The sequence below is a fragment of the Myxine glutinosa genome, chromosome 2, assembly GCF_964187855.1.
Source record: "Myxine glutinosa chromosome 2, kmMyxGlut1.1, whole genome shotgun sequence".
NCBI classification, from domain to species: Eukaryota; Metazoa; Chordata; class Myxini; order Myxiniformes; family Myxinidae; genus Myxine; species Myxine glutinosa.
This window is the reverse complement of record NC_136262.1, coordinates 220350729-220368921: the sequence shown is the minus strand read 5'-3', so window position 1 is coordinate 220368921 and position 18193 is coordinate 220350729. Positions and strand designations below refer to the sequence as shown.

The 18193-nt window shown below is 40.2% G+C and overlaps 1 protein-coding gene across 1 annotated transcript in view; it reads right to left on the bottom strand.

The window, feature by feature from the left end:
* Positions 1-2598: 2598 nt before the first annotated feature.
* The window catches only part of OCLN (occludin), a 63255-nt gene continuing 47660 nt past the window's right edge, over positions 2599-18193 (bottom strand). The window contains exons 5-8 of the mRNA XM_068106196.2: positions 14920-15117; positions 11503-11674; positions 4197-4238; positions 2599-4031 (exon numbers count right to left, since the gene is read on the bottom strand). Coding sequence (XP_067962297.2) covers positions 3936-4031; positions 4197-4238; positions 11503-11674; positions 14920-15117 — 508 coding nt within the window. The 3' untranslated portion in view covers positions 2599-3935. The remainder of the gene's footprint in view (positions 4032-4196; positions 4239-11502; positions 11675-14919; positions 15118-18193) is intronic.

The window sequence follows — 18193 nt, the reverse complement described above, 5'->3', positions numbered from 1 at the left end:
GACCTATTAATGGCAACGGTCGAATGTGCCGCGACAAAAGGTTGGCATAAATTCTGGTCTTTCCGTTCACTTGAAATTCTCACTCTTGCAGTTTGTGAAGTTCCTCCTCCCATTATGTTGGTCAATAAGGCTTCTCACAGCCATTATCAATACACCTTCAAATGTTTCCACACTTTGTCACTTAAATATTTCATTGCCATAATGACTGCACACCCAGTGAGCTTTTCATGTGTGAGAAAGGTTTTCAAAGCAAACTGCAACATAAGTATAACGACAAATTGCAGCAAACGTTTTTGCCATATGAAGATGACAAATTGCCAATTTAAAGCTGCCCTTTAAGCAATTTGGGGGAGCCAAAGGTACTTGTGATAAACTACAAACAGAAAGCCTTAAAAGTATTTATTTTTTAAATTGCATTCTTACCATCCCTGAAAGTTGCAATAAAAACACTGCCTTGGACCATATTTGTGTGTATAATAAATATATGTGCCCCACCTAAGTGGGCACCAGACTATTCATGATAAGGCCGAGCGAGGGTATTCTTATTTTATATTACGTTCATTGTTTTCTGATTGCAAAGATCATGTTCGTCAATCCCCGAACAAAGCCAGGTACAACATGTCAAGTCCATTACCACATGCGTGATACATGTATAGACACCTCAACAGGGCTTTAAATCACAATGATGGGCAAATAAAAATCTATCTAATATACGTATAAAGCTCTTTCTAACCACCGACTGACATTAATGTTCGGTACCTTCCGGGTGTCGTAGAAAGCTGAAATTTGGCGTGCCGACTGACATCTAAGCCATTAACACCGGGGGGAAAAAAAATCACAGAACCATCGGGAAGCGCCCGTAAAAATGAAAATTTACATTAAAAAACAAACACATACGTTTAAAAAAAAAAAAACCTCAATCGATATCTCGCATTTGAAAATTGTAATTTCTATTTTTTTTTTATTATTATTATTTTTTTTTTGTATACAAGATCGAGGCTCGTGAAAGAGCGAAAACACGCCTTATAAATGTAAACTGAAATAAACATGAAAATAATGCCCGTATATTAAAAAACGAAAAAGCACCCGGAAATGAAAATTTACGTAAAAACCCATAAACGCATCTGTAAAATAAATATATAAACCTAAATTGATTGCTATCTTGTCGGTGATGCTTGCCTAAAATCATAAATCTTCTATTTATTATGTACCGACAGAAGCACGGTTTGTTATTGCTTACACAGTGTGTTAGCATACCCCACTAGTATATGTAAAAATGAAAAACACCGTCCGTTCATGAAACCGTGTGACTGTATGTCTATTAATTATGTACTGTACTTTTGGAATGTACATTTTAAAACTTTCAACACTTTAGACTGCTGAGACCACTTATACCTTTGAAGACACTTGAAGACCCCCAGACCCTTAATACCACCAAAACCCTGAAGACCTCCAAAATCCCAAAAAGCACCAAGACCCTTTAGACTCCGTATGACCCCAAAGACTCTTTAAACCTCCAAAAGATCGCTAAGATGCCCAAAGTCCTAAAGAACCCCCAATACCTCCAAGATCCTTTATGTCCCCGAAGTCCGTTAAGACCCCCTAAAACCATTTACGACCCCCAATACCCTTAGGATCCCCAAGATCCTTTCAGACCCCCTAAACCCATAAGAGCCCAATATAATTAAGACCCATAAGACCCCAAAGATCCCTTTTACCTTTGACACCCTTTCAACACTTTAGACCTCTTTACGCTTTAGACCTTTTATACTCTTTAGACCCCGATAACCTTTCGACCTTTGCACCCTTTAAGTCCATATAGACCCCTTACACTCTTCAGACAGATTAGACAGCTTGGACCCTTGACCATTTAGAGCTTTAGACCACTTTGACCTTTTTAGACCCTTTTTACATGCTTGAGAGATTTTAGACCTTTTGACCCGTTAGACACCAAACTACTAAATCGGAACGTATCCTTTGGACCTTCGGATTATCTAGAACCTTTTAAGCGCAGACCACACAAACATCTAACGTCTTCTTGCAAAATACAGACTATACTTTTTTTTCCAGCAAGTGATGTGTAAAGCCGACCCACACAGAGGGTGGGTACACCCAATAAAAAGATAAAAAGACAATAAAATAAAAGGATGTGGTTGGTTCATGTGGGTTTGATGCTCAGCAAGGAGTGATACTCTCACACAGAAGCACCTGCATCTACAACATTTCAGCTCTTCCATGAGGCTACTACTATGACCATTACTACTACTATGACGGCTACTACAACTACAAAAGGCAATTATTCCAACCTTCTTGTGTGGGGTCGGCCAGGGAGTGTTTTTTGGCCAAGTCGCTCATGCATTGAGTAGGCACCCCTGGACAAATTCCAAATTCCTGCCCTAAATGACAGGAAGAACTGCATCAGCTGCGCAACCGCAGCCCTTAGAAAATGGTGCACACCTGTGCGCCAAACTCGTAACCGATTCCTGCTGCAATATACATATAAAGGAATACATACGTACACGTACACATACAAACAGTAAAGTCTTCTTAAGAAGAAGAGTGCATAAGCCAAGTTGTACGGAAAGAATAGCAAAACGATTTCAAATATATATATTTGTTTTATTTAATTTTGTTATTTTGAGAGGTTTGTCAAACATTGTTCTTCTGGGTGAATTATCCATCAATCTATTTACTGTGTAATTAAAATACTGTAGAACAAAAGTTTGCAATTCAATAATTTGACTTCCTGGTGCTTTTACTCCACTCTTCCTGTCTTTTGCTCTCTTCCAGCTGGTTCAGCAGTCACACTCCAAGCAAATATTATGCTAAAAAAAAAAAAAAAAGGTCTCTTGGAGAACCATGAAAGTTTACTAAAGGATGCAAGCTGTTGACATTTAAGCAGCAACTAAGTGAAGATTAAATGCAAAGAAAAATCTCAGCTCAAAGCTTAAGGCTCAATCTATATGGGGTCACCATAGACCAATGCAAGCAGGATGAGCTGATCAATTCGAATCAACATGTTGTCTTGCAGATATGGGAACCAGATTAAAAGGATTGTGCTTCAGCATCGATAAAAGAAAGCATTCAGTACACTGCTAACCAGTACTAGGATCATCCTATAGGCCACAGATAGTTAGATGGCAGCCAGAAATACCATTCGACAATAATATCAAACAGGCCCGTAGAAAGCACGCGTGCATGCAAAAGTGCATGCCATGAAGGGCAACATTCCATGTTATAGTAAGAAAGACCGAAGGAAGTACAGCATCCGAAAATCAAATTGACAGATAGAGGCTGCAACGTCAGGCATGAATGATGACAACTTAAGCTGTGCCATATGTGGTACAAAGTTTCCAGAAATCTTAAAATATCCAATCTTGACTCCACTATAAATTTTTACACTTTATTGAATAAAAAAAAAACAGCGTGATAAACAATTGAGATAGATCTGTACAAATTAGAATTCCAAAAACATCCAAAGGCCACCTTACGCTCGATGAAACATTTACACCAGAAGCAGCTGGTGCGAGCACAAAATATTCTGATACATCTCATCTAACCTGCACAGTATTTCCTGGATTAAAAAAGAAAATTAGGTATCGGTAGCAGCAGAAGAGAAAAAAATGTTCACAATCATAATCCCGAAAGTACGAATGCAGACTATCGCTCAAGATACAGCAAAGTCTAAAATTGACGTATTTACAGTGCATATAAAAATTTTTTAAAAACAAATGCATCAGATTGTTTTACAACCACGCAAGAATGGAGTGTGGAGCGATAAAACACAAGGTGGCATGCGACAAATAAATCATTAGAAAGAAAGAAACGAAGGAGAAAACAGGAGAGATTTAGTACCGCGGTGATGATAAAAATCATTAAAAAGGCAAGTTTTCTTGTTTTTAAGTAAGGCAACAACCAAGGCACATTGCAGTTTCCTATGCACGGTCGTAGTCGTTCACCATTTGCTTGATATAAGTCGCTTTCCCTTTAAGCTCCTTTGCGTGCTGCTTTTTATCCCGGAAATGTCTTTTCTGCAATAACAGTAAAACACCGAGTCAGGCCGTGTGCCGATAACCACGGTCAAAATGGGTTCGAACCAAATTCGTTGCATCGTCAGGTTTTGATTTTAAGATCTGCACACACGCATGTAAAGTTAAAGAATTCCCTTTAATGAAAACGGAACACTGTTTACGTACCCTTTTTGTGTCTTTGAGCTCGTTGTATTCCTCAGCAACAGCCTGGAAGGTCATGCAAGGTGGAGAACATGCAAAGCGCGCATTAAAAATAATAGTGGCAATAAACATTCCACACTGGCTGGTGATGCACGAAAATCTTTTGGCATCAAATGCCAATTACAAGTAAAATTCAGGCCTACCATAGCAAGCTCAACGCAAGATCAGCGGACAAGGTCGTGCAATTTCGTTTGCACAGCTTATTTGCAGAGCACCCGAAAGTAAATAAAACTTGCATGAGCACGAAAGGCCTGAAAAAACTGCATTCATTTGTGAACTTCAAAAAGCAAAATTCCACTGGCAACGTCACAATTTGATTTGGCACATTGGGAGTAAATTTTAATATTCGTCTTCAATGAATGTTTTCTTGTTTTTAGGAATATTTTTCAACCTGTTGGGAAAATCCCTTCTACAAAACAATTAGAATTGGAAGGACACTCATTAGAGCGCACACCTCAGCCAGGACGAATAGTTTACGCTTTGTATCCGACTGATTGGCCCGGATGCAGATCCGACCTTTCGTCCTTGTCACACTCCAAATTGGCTTGTTCTTGTCACCTTGTTCAACCACAACCTTTTGAAATATCCTGATATATGTTGTTTTTGGTCCCACCTCTCAATGGTGAAGAATCACTTAAAACATTCTAGTATGTGGATCTTCACCAAAATATAATCACATCATCCTTGTCACACACCCAACCTGTCCACCACGTATCGTCAGAATCCGTCCATAACATTTTGAGATATCCTGCTCACAGACAGACAGACAGGGATGAAAACAACCTCCATCCACCTTCGATGGAGGTAACAACAAGACTGAGCATTTAACAATGCAGACTCTTACAGAAATATGATCATGGAAGATCTATATATTAACGTAGATCTGTGGGTGGACACCGACACACAGTCTGGGTAGCCTGTCCAATGGGTGAGGCCAATTATTGTTCCTCTTCTGTTAGCTGCTCACACTTCCATATTCAAAGCATTTTTTATCCCTCACATAATAGAGTTGTCTGCAAACTACACTGCACATCACATGGGGGAAAAAATCGGAGGGGGTGGAGGGAAGTAAATTGTATCTGGAATGGCACCTTAATCAATAGCACCTGGACACCATCATCAGTATGTGAAGATTAAGCTATTAACATGCTCCGAATGAATGCTTGTAATTACAACTTTTCATTTTAATCTATACATAATGACTGCTTTTCAAATCAAAGGAAAACATTTTTTATGTCATAAAAGCATCAGCAATTGAAAACAGATTTAACTTTTGGTGGAAAAGTGACAAAGCGAAACAACCGATCATTAAGGTCATCCAAATCTATAAGCCACAGTAGGTCAATTCAATCTTCAGATGTTCAATCATCACTATTTTCAAAGCCTTGAGAATCACTCCAATAGCGACCCCTTATGGCTTCCTACAAGCTACAGATTTTTTTCAAGGGTTTAATTCTGCATGCTGTGAATACACAGTACATACTGTACTTGATCAGGTGTGGAGATTATGAAACCACAATGTTTGAGATCATGCATCAAAATGAACAAAGGTATTCACTTTGTCCAATATCAAATGGCCTACAATGATAACCTAGAGGTGTGCACATTCAACTTTGAGCTGGCAAGCCTGTGAGAGGAGGGTTGGTGGAGGTAGAAGAGGAGTTTTGAGAAGGGGAGGTGGAAGAGGCGGTCAGGGGATGGCGGAGGGGGAGAAGGGTGGAAGAGGTGGTGGTGTGAGTGGAATGGACGGTTGGTGTGAGTGAGAGGGAGCAGTTGGTGATGAGCAGGAGGGGCAGTTGGTGATGAGAGGGAGGAGGCAGTTGGTGATGAGCAGGAGGGGGCAGTTGTTGATGAGTGGGAGGAGGCAGTTGGTGATGAACGGGAGGGGGCAGTTGGTGATGATTGGGAAGGAGCGTTTGATGGTGAGTGCAGGAGGCAGTTGGTTGTGAACGGAGAAGGCGGTTGGTGGTGAACGGAGGAGGCGGTTGATGGTGAGCGGAGGAGGCAGTTGGTGGTTACCGGAGGAGGCGTTTGCACTTAGCTGAGAAGTTGTTTGGTGTGCTTTTATACCCAAACAATAATGTAGGTATTCTGGAGGGAGGTGCATCACATTCCAACCATTGTGATCAAGGAAAAATGAGGGATTTAATTTTTAAAGGAATGGGAACACAATACAGGAAGTTTGAATCAAATTAGCAGTGAAATAGATGACAGAAACAAACCCAAAGGTACTGCTTAACCAGACAAATAAAGTTTCAACACCTATCTTAGGATAAATCATTCGGACAACACATTCACAAGGGAAAAAAGGACGAAAGAGGGAGAGAGAAAGAAGATGGGAAAGGAGAGGAGTACAGCCTTTCCTCTTTTGCGGCATCGGAGGATGGCGTGGCTTGAGACGAGTCAGAACAGGGCGGAGGCATGATGATAGATATTTTTTACAACATCAATGTCTATCTCTGCATACCATTTAAAATAAGGATCTAAATTCTAAATCAACAACGTATTCCATTACATGGAACGAGGCATGCCCATAAAAACAAAAGTGAAATACCCCATCTGAAATTTGCCTGAAAGCCTGTATCTTCTTTTGACTGGTCAATTGGAACTGGTCAATCTAATTGGGTAAACCTTGTGAATGATGGACTTCACTGTGTGGGTACACAAATGAGGTATTCAGCAACACTTTGCCTCCATATACCTTGCATGTTAAGTCTGGTATCAAATGGAGATGTGCACAGGTTGTATGCAAGCGATACCTTGCAAGCTAGTTCTGTCTTTCTGAAGGGAGGTGCATTCAGAGTGATTTGCAAAATGCTGAGATTAATGGTGATTGCTTAAATTGAAGAGATCACAATCATCCAGAAACCCAGTTTCAGTTATTTCCTGACCTCCATCAATTCCAAAATCCTTCGACTCCCTCATATACAGTACTCGTTTCCATTTAGCATCCGCCGATAATGGTATTGCTCCTCAGAGGTCCTAGTTGCATTTCCACCATCCTCCATCAATCGCTTCACAGCCAACATCCTGTTTTGTTTTTTTTAAGCAAATGTATGTTTCATGCCCTATGCAGATTGTTGGTGCTGCCAAAGCAGTTACTAAGCTACAATCCCGGTTGGTTCGCCACTTCGATTCAGAAAGTCAGGGTAGGAATTTGGAATTTGTTCAGGGTGCCAGCGATAGTCCGCCTACTCGTCACGAAGGACACCGGGGGATCTTTATCGTCCACCAACTGCTTAACGTCCATCCGAGGGATGGCACGCACATTGATAAATCTCCCTGCCTCTGAAACACCAGGATGACAGTCTATAGCTGGGTCTGGAGTGTGCATACCAGACTAGAAAGCTTCGAGGCGAGTGTGCATACCTGTCGGTCATCCTGCCAGTCCACACACCAAATAAGATCGGTAAACATAGTATACCTCACAGGATTTCCATTTCCACACTCTTCCAGCTTGTCATGTACAAGGTGACCTACCTGTGAACAATAATTATCATCCACCTGCTCCTCAATCCTCCATCCATCCATTTCTTCTCCCTTTTTTAAAGAATTTTCATTCCAACCACCCCCTCTACCTCATGCATAAATGAGTAATAAATAGACGGCTTCTCAGTTCAAGCAACCCCGGTCATATATCTTTGCGAAGTCTCCCCCATCCCTCTGCCTCTTAACTCATGCCCCCAGAGTGCTAAATCATGATAATCCTGCTAATAATTTTAGAACTAAAGAAAAGGACAAAATGAATCACATTATCACGTTTTGAATTTTCAACAAAAATATAATACAATACAATACAAAAATACAATACTATGATGAGCATTTTTTTTTAATGAAAAAATTTGCAAACTGAAAGTAAAAAGATTATTGTTGCTGAAGGCTTTAATAAAATGTACCAAACATACAGTATTTAATTTACCGAATCTGCACTTTCAAACAGCCCCACCACCCCCCACCCCCCCACTCCTCTCCCCCTCACCGCCCCCAGACACTCTCCAACCCACTTTCATGATTACAACAGGCCAGCTTATGGAGATGGTAATCAAATAAAAGAGCAAATACAATACTGGAGCCACCCGACTAGGTAAAGATAGAGTCATCAGGGGGTAACTGGATGGGATTCGGGTTTCGACTGCTACTCCTCTACCATCAAACCCATCCAGGTGAGCCTCACAAAAATGATTTGAAAGAGTTCACCCCCTCCATAGACTAATGCAAAAAGAAAGAGAAAACTAGAACAGCACTCTTCAACGTCGTGACGTTGACCGAAATGCCTCCGCCCACATTATTATATCATTGTACAAACTTGTACCAAGTTTGATTTAAATCCCTTCAGCCTGTCTCAAGTATCACATTTTACACTGACAAGACCTCTGATCTTTGATGCCGAAATCTAATCAGTTCATTTTTTAATCATACTATATATACTTATACCAAGTTTGGTCAAAATCCCATCATTGGTTCACAAGTTATCCCAGCAACAGAATTTTCACCGAACGGGAATTCTGACCTTTGACCTCTTGAGCCATAATCTAATCTGTTTGTCATTACATCATTATACATACTTGTACCAAGTGTGACTTGGTTCCCTTCAGACGTTCTTAAGTTATCAGGGTAACAAAAACCTATTATAGACTTTGACCTTCCACCTCCATGCTGAAATCTAATCAGTTAATTTTGCCTCAAAATATGTACTTATACCAAGTTTGGTCAAGATCTCATGAAGGAATTCACAAGTTAGCTCAGCAACATAATTTTTACTGAAAGGGACATCTGACCTTTGACCTTTTGAACCCATAATCTCATCAGTTCATCTTTGCGTCATAATACATACTTGTACCAAGTTTGACTTGGTTCCCTTCAGCTGTTCTTAAGTTATCGTGGTAATGAAAACTTATTGCAGACTCTGACCTTTGACCTATCGATACCAAAAAATCTAATCAGTTCATCTTTGCATCATAATACATACTTCTAGCACCTTTGGTTTAAATCCCATCAATGGTTCACAAGTTATCGTGGGAACAGGATTTTTACCCAACATGACCTCTTACCTTGGACCTCGTGACCCCAAAATTTAATCAGACAACCGTGAAACATGACTTAGTCGGCAGTCATTAAAAAGGAGAGAAAAACACACACACACACACACACACACACCAGAAAGTATTATAATAATAATAATAATAATAATAATTAGCATTGATAATGCGCTTTTCCCCAAAGGCTCAAAGCGCTTACAGAATACCATATTATTACCGTACCCCGGTCATTGGATACATTGCACCCCTTGGCTTTTTCACATTTTGTTGCGTTGCAGCCTGAATCTAAAAATGTATTAAATTGGGATTTTTTTTGTCACTGATCTACACATAATGTGTAATGTCAAAGTGGATTTTTTTTTTAATCAAAACAAATTCTGGCAGACGGGATACCCATTTAATGTTCATCCGAGGCACGGCACACAATTTGACGAATCGTCGTACTTGTGAAACACCAGGATGACAACTTATAGCGGGGTCAGGATTCAAACCCAGGTTAGACAGATTAGGAGCGATTGTGCGTACCTCGAGGCCATCCTATCAACACACATATACAAGACCACTGGGAAACTAAAATAGTCAAACTTTATGATACACACTCGTACCAAAACCATTCCGTCCAACTCCAACTAACATCCAGATATGCAGCTACATTATCATCACTACTACTCTGATATGCTATCAGTCTTATCTGGGTAAATCCTGTGAATCAGCTTGACAAATAACTTGTAGTTAACCCCACCAATATCATCTAGATAACGACATATTAGAGATAACATTTTAGCTAAGCCTAACATTTACTCCTTCATCAGCTTGTGCATAAATGAAAACACACAGTAAAGGAAAATGTTCGCTAATCGGGGGCTACTATTTCCACCCATCGGGAATACCCTTATTTGTTGAAAAATTATTCCACAAAAAGACACAAAATAAAATTGACAGTATCATTAAACTTCTGTTGGTCAAAACAATTAAAACCCATATATTTTTTCCTACAAAATAATGACCTATCAAATCAAATACATAACAATAACTTTAAAAAGAGTTAAAAACTTTAAATTACACGAAAGAGTACATCCCCAATTGTGGGAGAAAACACAGTCAGTTTCTGTGCGGGAGTGAAAATAGATGTCAAAAAACAAAGAGGTGATGCTCTACGTCCCCCGCCATTTGGCTGGTATGAGCAATAGATCTGTGTAATGCGAAAGCTAAATCTTCAACGGTTTTTGAAATCTCGGGTGCACAAGCCAATTTACAAAGATGGTTGCTATGGTAACACAATGCAACCAATCACTGCTGTGATCTAATCCAGTTGAGATAATGCCACAAATAATAGATATCTGCAATGTGAAAGCTAAATATTTTTTTGTTTTTTTGTAAACAAGATCGAGGCTCATGTAAGAGTGAACATTAATCACAAAAAAACATAAACTGACACATAAAACATATAATAAAGGGAACGGGAGACAAGATGGGGAGAGAGAGGGAAGCACACAAGTACAACAGTAGAGAACAGGGACATCGGGAGATCTGTGGGAGGGAGAGGGCTTGGGGGGAGGGAGAGGGCTTGGGGTGAGGGGGCATGGGAAGGGGGAGTGGGAGAGGTAAAAACAAATGGACACCACTAGGACTTCCAGGAAAGAAGTCGGTATTTCAAAAAAGTGGATCTGGGGTGAATTAATGGGGGTAGAAAAGATCAAGATTTTACATGGGGGAAGATCAGAGATGGTGGTGAACTACTGTTTTAAAGACCTGGAGGGAGGAGTGGGATTGAAAATAGTGCGAAAGTTTGTTTCAGAGGCGGGCGAAAAGAGGAATGAAAGAGTGAAGGTGAGCAGGGAGTCTTAATGTTTCATGGTTTTTACATGGATGAATGGGAAAAAAAGTACATGGACAGATGATCGGTCGGTCGGACAGACGAAGATCATTTTGATGTCCCCCATCCCTCCAACCTAGTTGGAGGGATGGGGGATTAAAAATCTCACAGTATATTCCAAAATATATATTCTCACAGTATTTTAGCTTACCTATTCACCTCGATTCTGTGTACAAAAAAAGAAACTATTTGTGAATGTTAAGCATAATGGAAGATGAATTCATAACATGAAGGACAGTATGCACTGAGTTGTGTGTCATTGGCCAATTGGCCTCTTGCACCATCTCAGTTCCCTAATTGTTGTTGTCCATCATCCAAAGAGGGACGGAGAAGAGTAATCAAAGATTTAACTCACCTGGTAATCAGGACTGTCCTCGGGGAGCGAGTCCAACTGTTTGTTAAGGTCAGCAAGCCTGTGTGTGACGTTGTCCAGATCAGCCTGTATCTTCTTGTACTCAATCATAGTGTTCTCAAACTCTCGCTTGTATGACAGTCGCTGGATATCCGTTCTTATTGATGGAAAGGCACTATATGAGGAAGAAAGAGCAGCAAAAACTTTAAAAAGTGAATAAAACAGAAGAAATAGGTTTCTTAACTCTTTTTTTCCTGCTCTTTTGTCCTGCCCAGTTGTTGGTATATATCTGCTAATATTTCACCTTGTATTTTTCTTTCGTATTTTCTTGCAATTGTTGCAGCTATATTTGTTGCTGGGTCAGGTTGGTGTGTGACATCTTCGATTAGCATCTGCGTTTGGAAGTTCCTTGTATGGTGAGGGATACCTTTTCTGGCTTGTTATCTTCATAATAATGAATGAATGATCGTTTTTAAGGCCATTTTCCCCGCTAGAGCGGGGGTTACCAGCCTTGTGGGCCCCATGACAATCATGGTTCCCTGTTTGAGGCAATGTTTTTATGGCCGGATGCCCTTCCTGACGCCAACCCTTAGTCACCTCTTACGATGCGCAGGGACACGATGTACCTATTCTAAACCAGGGTACACACCGGGATCATTCATCCCAGCAAGCGGGTACTCAATTTGCCGACCTCGGAAGGATAGCAGGCAGAGTCAACCCCCCTGGCGTTAATTCAGCGATTGACCGGGATTCGAACCCAGGATCCTAGGATCCCAAGCCGGCACCCTAACCGCTAAGCCAACACCAGGCTTCATACTTGTATACAAATTGGTTTTGGTTATCTGTTGAACTTTACAAGTACTCTGCTAATTCTACAGTCATTGTTCTGTGCACTTGGTTGACCTCCATCAGGCCGCTACCTCCTCCTTTCCTCGGCAGGTACATTCTTGGGATGCACTGATGTTTATATTACATTTAGTGGATAATGAGGAGCTTCCTTGTTTTGATATTCAGTTTATTGATTTCTGATTGTGACCAGTTTATTATTCCACAGCTCGACTTGAATACTGGTATTGAAAGTTGGTTTATGGTTTTGATTTTGTTCCTTGGAGATGGGTATGTTTTTATGATCCTTGTTCTACGCAAGTATTCTTCGGTAATTGTTTTGCATATTTGTTTGACTTTACGTTGAAGGCTCCAGTCACAGACAATATAGTCCTCATCGAGGCCCGGCCTTATATAAATAACTGCATTGATAAATGTGAGGAAAGAGAAATAAAAGAGAGAATGTAAAAAAAAAACACCGTTTAGAGGCCATTTTTCCCCGCAAAGCGGGGGTTGGCCTTTTCGGGGACCGTGGTAGTTGTTGTTGTTTTTTTTTTTTTTTTTGGTCCCCTTTTTGAAGCAATGTTTTACGGCCGGATGCCCTTCCTGACGCCAACCCTTTTTGCCGCCTTTAACGACAAACAGGGAATTACCAGTGAACTGGTACTCAATTATGCCGACCTCGGAAGGATGACAGGCTGAGTCAACCCCCCTGGCATTAATTCGGCGATCGACCGAGATTCGAACCCAGGATCCTAGGATCCTAAGCCGGCACCCTAGCCGCTAGCCCAACACCAGGGATTAGAGAATTATATATATATACCAAATATATATATAAGCACCAAAGCACCAAAAATATATATATAAGCACCAAAGTGTATGATGAAAAGTGTGTGATGTTTGTTTGCAAGAAAGATTAAAGCTAGCCCGGTAGCTACTGTATAGTTTGAGTGAGACAACTTAAGACCAGCAATCCCGACATGGACTGTGTAAGATGGTTCCTGGCACCACTTTAATACTCCGAAGTCTGAACGGTAGTACTACCCTGAGCGGTTGCTGTCGACAACCTACTACCTAAAAAAAGTGGGTCCAATGCGATGGGTGTTTTTTAGAAGACACCATCTCCTTACTGGATATCCGTTAGCTCCTGAAGGGAGCTCATCCGCCCTTTAACTGGTATTGTTTTTAGTCCTGCAGGTTGTCACAGTCACCCTCCCCACTGGCAAGTCAGTGAGGGTAGTCGGTATAGTATTTTGGATTTCATGATAATTTTGAGAAAAAAACATTTGTCGAGAGGTTTGTCACATTTTTCCAGCATTTTAGCTAAACTTCAGCTACTGCACAGAAGTTTAACTTCAAACAGAAAACCAAAATAGCAAATGTAGAATAAATAAGTCTTCACAAAAGCTCGACTTTGTCTGTGTCAGGGGGTTATTTAAACAATGGATTGCATCAATTGCCAAGCTGATACGAGTATGATAACTGTCGTGAGAAGCGAGGTATGGCTGATGTTGAGCTTTTGCGTGTTGTCAGAGCAAAAGAGGCATTCATCATTATACCAAGAGCAATCAGCGCTGTTCTGACTAGGGCTAATGGTGAAAACAAACATCCGCACCTATGTCCAAAAGCAGTTAACATTGAATTGTATGAAGCAGTTAACTCTTAACAGCTTAACAACTCTTTACAGCTGTCAGTTGATACAATCATTATGTTGTTCTCCTCCTCTTCCCTTCATAAGGGATGAGGTCCGATTGCACAAAGCTCCTGCTCTGTCTTGACCATGATACTCGTCCACTCCTCTGTCCTCAGCCAACTCTCTCCACCCTCCAACCAACCACCACCACCTTACTTATATCACTCTTCACACAATCCTCCAAACTCAATCGTGGTCTACCTCTTTTCCTCCTACCTTGTTCCTTCAACATATCCAATCTCTGTGCCATCTCTCTTCCATCTCTCTTCCCCCATCCGCACCAAATGTCCAGCCCATCTCAGCCGGCATTTCACCAATCTCTCTCGTCAAACTCATCTGCACACCAATCTCCTCCTTAAATGCATCCATTCTCCCTCAATCCATCCTCTTCACTCTCACAATCCTCCTGACCCAATTGTTGTCAGTGCCTCTCTGTCAGTGCCCCATTTTGAGACTGTAAAGGTAGGCTGGTGTTACACAAGTCACCAAAACTTTCCCTTTATTCTCCTTGAAATTCTGACCAAGTTGTTCTCGCAAACCTAGAGCCTCCATTGTTGTCTCTTGGTCAGTGCCACCGTCTCCAGACCATAAAGGTAGGCCTGCTATAAGACAAAATCATTGTGTAGCAAAAACATAGTAATTTATTCAGAATTGTATAAAGTGTGCAGACAACAAAATCATATTGGAAAGCTCTATTAACAGTAGACCAAACACATTTGATGGGCCTTTTCAAAGATGATTCACGATCCCTGTTGGTACACATGATAAGGTACAAAAAAAAATACTGTACTTCCAAATGATTATAAACCCAGCAACAATTTCACACGACGATGAATTTACATGAACACTAATGCACCCAGTACTCCAAATGCTATAACTGATGATATAGTGCAAGACACTACCTTTCCAGATCGTCATCATCCAACTCATCACACGAATCGCCCTCTGTCGTGTAGTCGGAGCCATCAGGACTGTGTGAATCGTTTTGTGGACTATGCTTGCGACGAGGACGATGACGAGGAGGAGGCTTTTGGACCTCCTCATAAATGTTTTTCAACGGGTGGTCGTTGACAATCATGGGGAGAGGTTGTGAAGCTGGCCTAAGCAATAGAAGCAATACATTAATTATTCAAAATGCCTGCAGTAATCCCAAGTACACAGCAAACAGCCAGTAGACCAAAATAAAAATTATTAACAACAACAAAGTGCAAACAAACAGGGATTAAAGAAAAAACTTTCACATTGAAGGAATGAAGAGAGCATCTTGGTAGAACGACCATGACACAATAAAAAGCATATTATAGTGACTACTGGTCGTACAACAATAAATTAATATCCAAGTAGAAGAAACATCGCATCCGCTGTGTATTCGGAATAAGTTTTCTTCCGTATGTTAAACATCACGAAAACAACTAAAAATTAATAAAATATAATATCATGATTCAGACCGTCACCAAAATCGAATCGATTCGTCCACATCACACACCCAACTTGTCCACCAAATTTCATCCGGATCCATCCATAGCTTTTTGAGATATTCTGCTACATACCTGTTTTGTCCTTATCTCTCAATGGTGAAGAATCATGAATGAATATATATATATATATATATATATATATATATACACATATTTCATACACATATGTTCGGACAAAAGTCCCTCATGGCATAAATTTTGATGACTAAAGCATGTTCCCACATCAACCCAATCAAATTGTTAACCGTAACCCATTCATTCATTCATTCATCATTCATTCATTCATTCATTCATTCATTCATTCTACCTTTATATGTCATTTATATAAATATATAAATATATTATATGAATATAAATGGGATATGAATATATGCTTGTGTGTTTATGTATGTATATCTCTATATTTGTATATGCACGCGCACCCTAACGGAAGTGACCGTTTGCGTCACGCCGTCACGGTCACTTCCGTCGAACTTGGGGCTGGTGAGTGAACTTTGGCGTGGCTCTTCCTTCTGTATGCAATTTTTTACTCACATCACACATCTCACACACATCACCATACACACTTGACTGATAAGACATGCCTGCTGTTTTTGTAGACTCAGAAGAAGACCTTTGTTGGTCGAAAGCTTGTCGACAATTAAAGATCGACGTCCTGAAGCTACGTCCGCGTCTTATTTAATCTAACGATTATATATATATATATATATATATATATATATATATATATATATATATATATATATATATATATATATATATATATATATATATATATATATATATATATATATACAGTGTATATATATATATATATATATATATATATATATATATATATATGTATATATATATATATATATATATATATATATATATATATATATATATATATACACACACAGACTTGGCATTTAATATGGATTTTTTTTTTTTTTCTTGACTTGGGTTTACTTTCTTAACTCAGTATATCAATCTGGTGAGTTTCTTTTACACTTTGGTGATTTATTTGTTAAAAGAACCATGTCACTGATTGTCTGTCGCAGCAAGAAGTTAACAACAGGATTATATCACAGGTGGTGTGGCAAAATGTACGGACAGGTGCATTTGATGATTGGCTTCACAGTCGGGTATACAAGGGTTGTTGCGTTCTGTATTAGTGGAAAACAACTGCTGCACGTCTCCAAAAGTTATTGCCGCTTCCTCTGGAGATGGTCTGTCAACTCGACAATGCTGTTTGTCATGGAGTGGTGGCTTTACGAAATTACGGCATGAAACAGCGTGCTATTGCTCGGCAGTATGGCATCACTCAAGGTCAGGTGTCAAAGATCCTGAAACGAAATGCTCAGAGGGGTGTCCCTACTCCAATACTGAGGCCAGGACCTCCCCGCAGAACCACAAGGAGGGATGATTGCCAGCTGCACCGGTTAGTCCGCAATGGCCGTACCAAGTCAGCTAATCGGCTTAGGGCTGAGTGGCAGCAACTGATAAATGTGCCTGTATCCAGAAGGCTAGTCAACCAACGACTGGTTCAAGCAGGCTATCGTGCCAGGCGTCCCCTGAGAAAGCCACGCCTGACCAGACAACACCGCCAGAGCCGATTGCAGTGGGCCAGAGAGCACCGTCAATGGCAGCCAGGACACTGGAATCACGTGATCTTCAGTGACGAGTCTAGATTTCTGGTCTATCGTCAAGATGGTCGCGTCCGAGTGTGCAGACAAGTGCATGAAGCCAACAACAAAGATTGTATAGTGCCAAGAGTCCAAGCTGGAGGTGGTGGGGTGACCGTTTGGGCTGCTTTTCATGCAGGGGGCAAAACTGACCTGGTTGTTCTGAATGGAAACCTGAACCAGTTCAAGTGCAGGGCCATTCTGGAAGAAACATTGCTTCCATTTGCTCGTGCAGCCTTTCGAGGAAACTTTGTCTTCCAAGATGACAATGCACGGCCTCATCGTGCTCGCATGATCCAACACTTTCTTGCTGACTGTGGTATAGAGCATATGGAGTGGCCTGCCATGTCCCCGGATATGAATCCGATAGAGAACTTGTGGGCAGAATTAACACGTCAAATCGACCACTTGGACCAGCAGCCGACCTCTGTGCGTGAATTGCAGCAGGTTATTGTCACTGCATGGCAAGCGATTCCTGTCCAAACCTTGGCAAATCTCGTGAACAGCATGCCTCAACGTGTACGTGCACTCCTGAATGCTCGTGGGGGTTACACGAAGTACTGAACTCTAATTTTACTGTCCGTATTCTCAGTCGTAATTTAACTTTTGTTTTTGTTAAAAAAAATTTTTGGCTCATGTGCAAAATAAAGAGATACTTCTGGAAAACATACAGAAGTTTAACACAGTACTGTCCATGAATTGAGTTCGATATCAGTTTACATCACTTTCAAGGATCAATTTATTTGCTTCAAAATGTCAAATGTGGTTTTTGTTTCTTTTAAAGGTCACATTAACAAAATCTAGAATAATGTCAACATAATTCCAATGAACTTTTGGTTCTAAGACATCTTGAAAAGTAAGTTCACCCCCACAAAAATAATATTCCATATTAAATGCCAAGTCTGTATGTATATATATATATATATATATATATATATATATATATATATATATATATATATATATATATATATATATATATATATATATATATATATATATATATATATATATATATATGTCGAGAT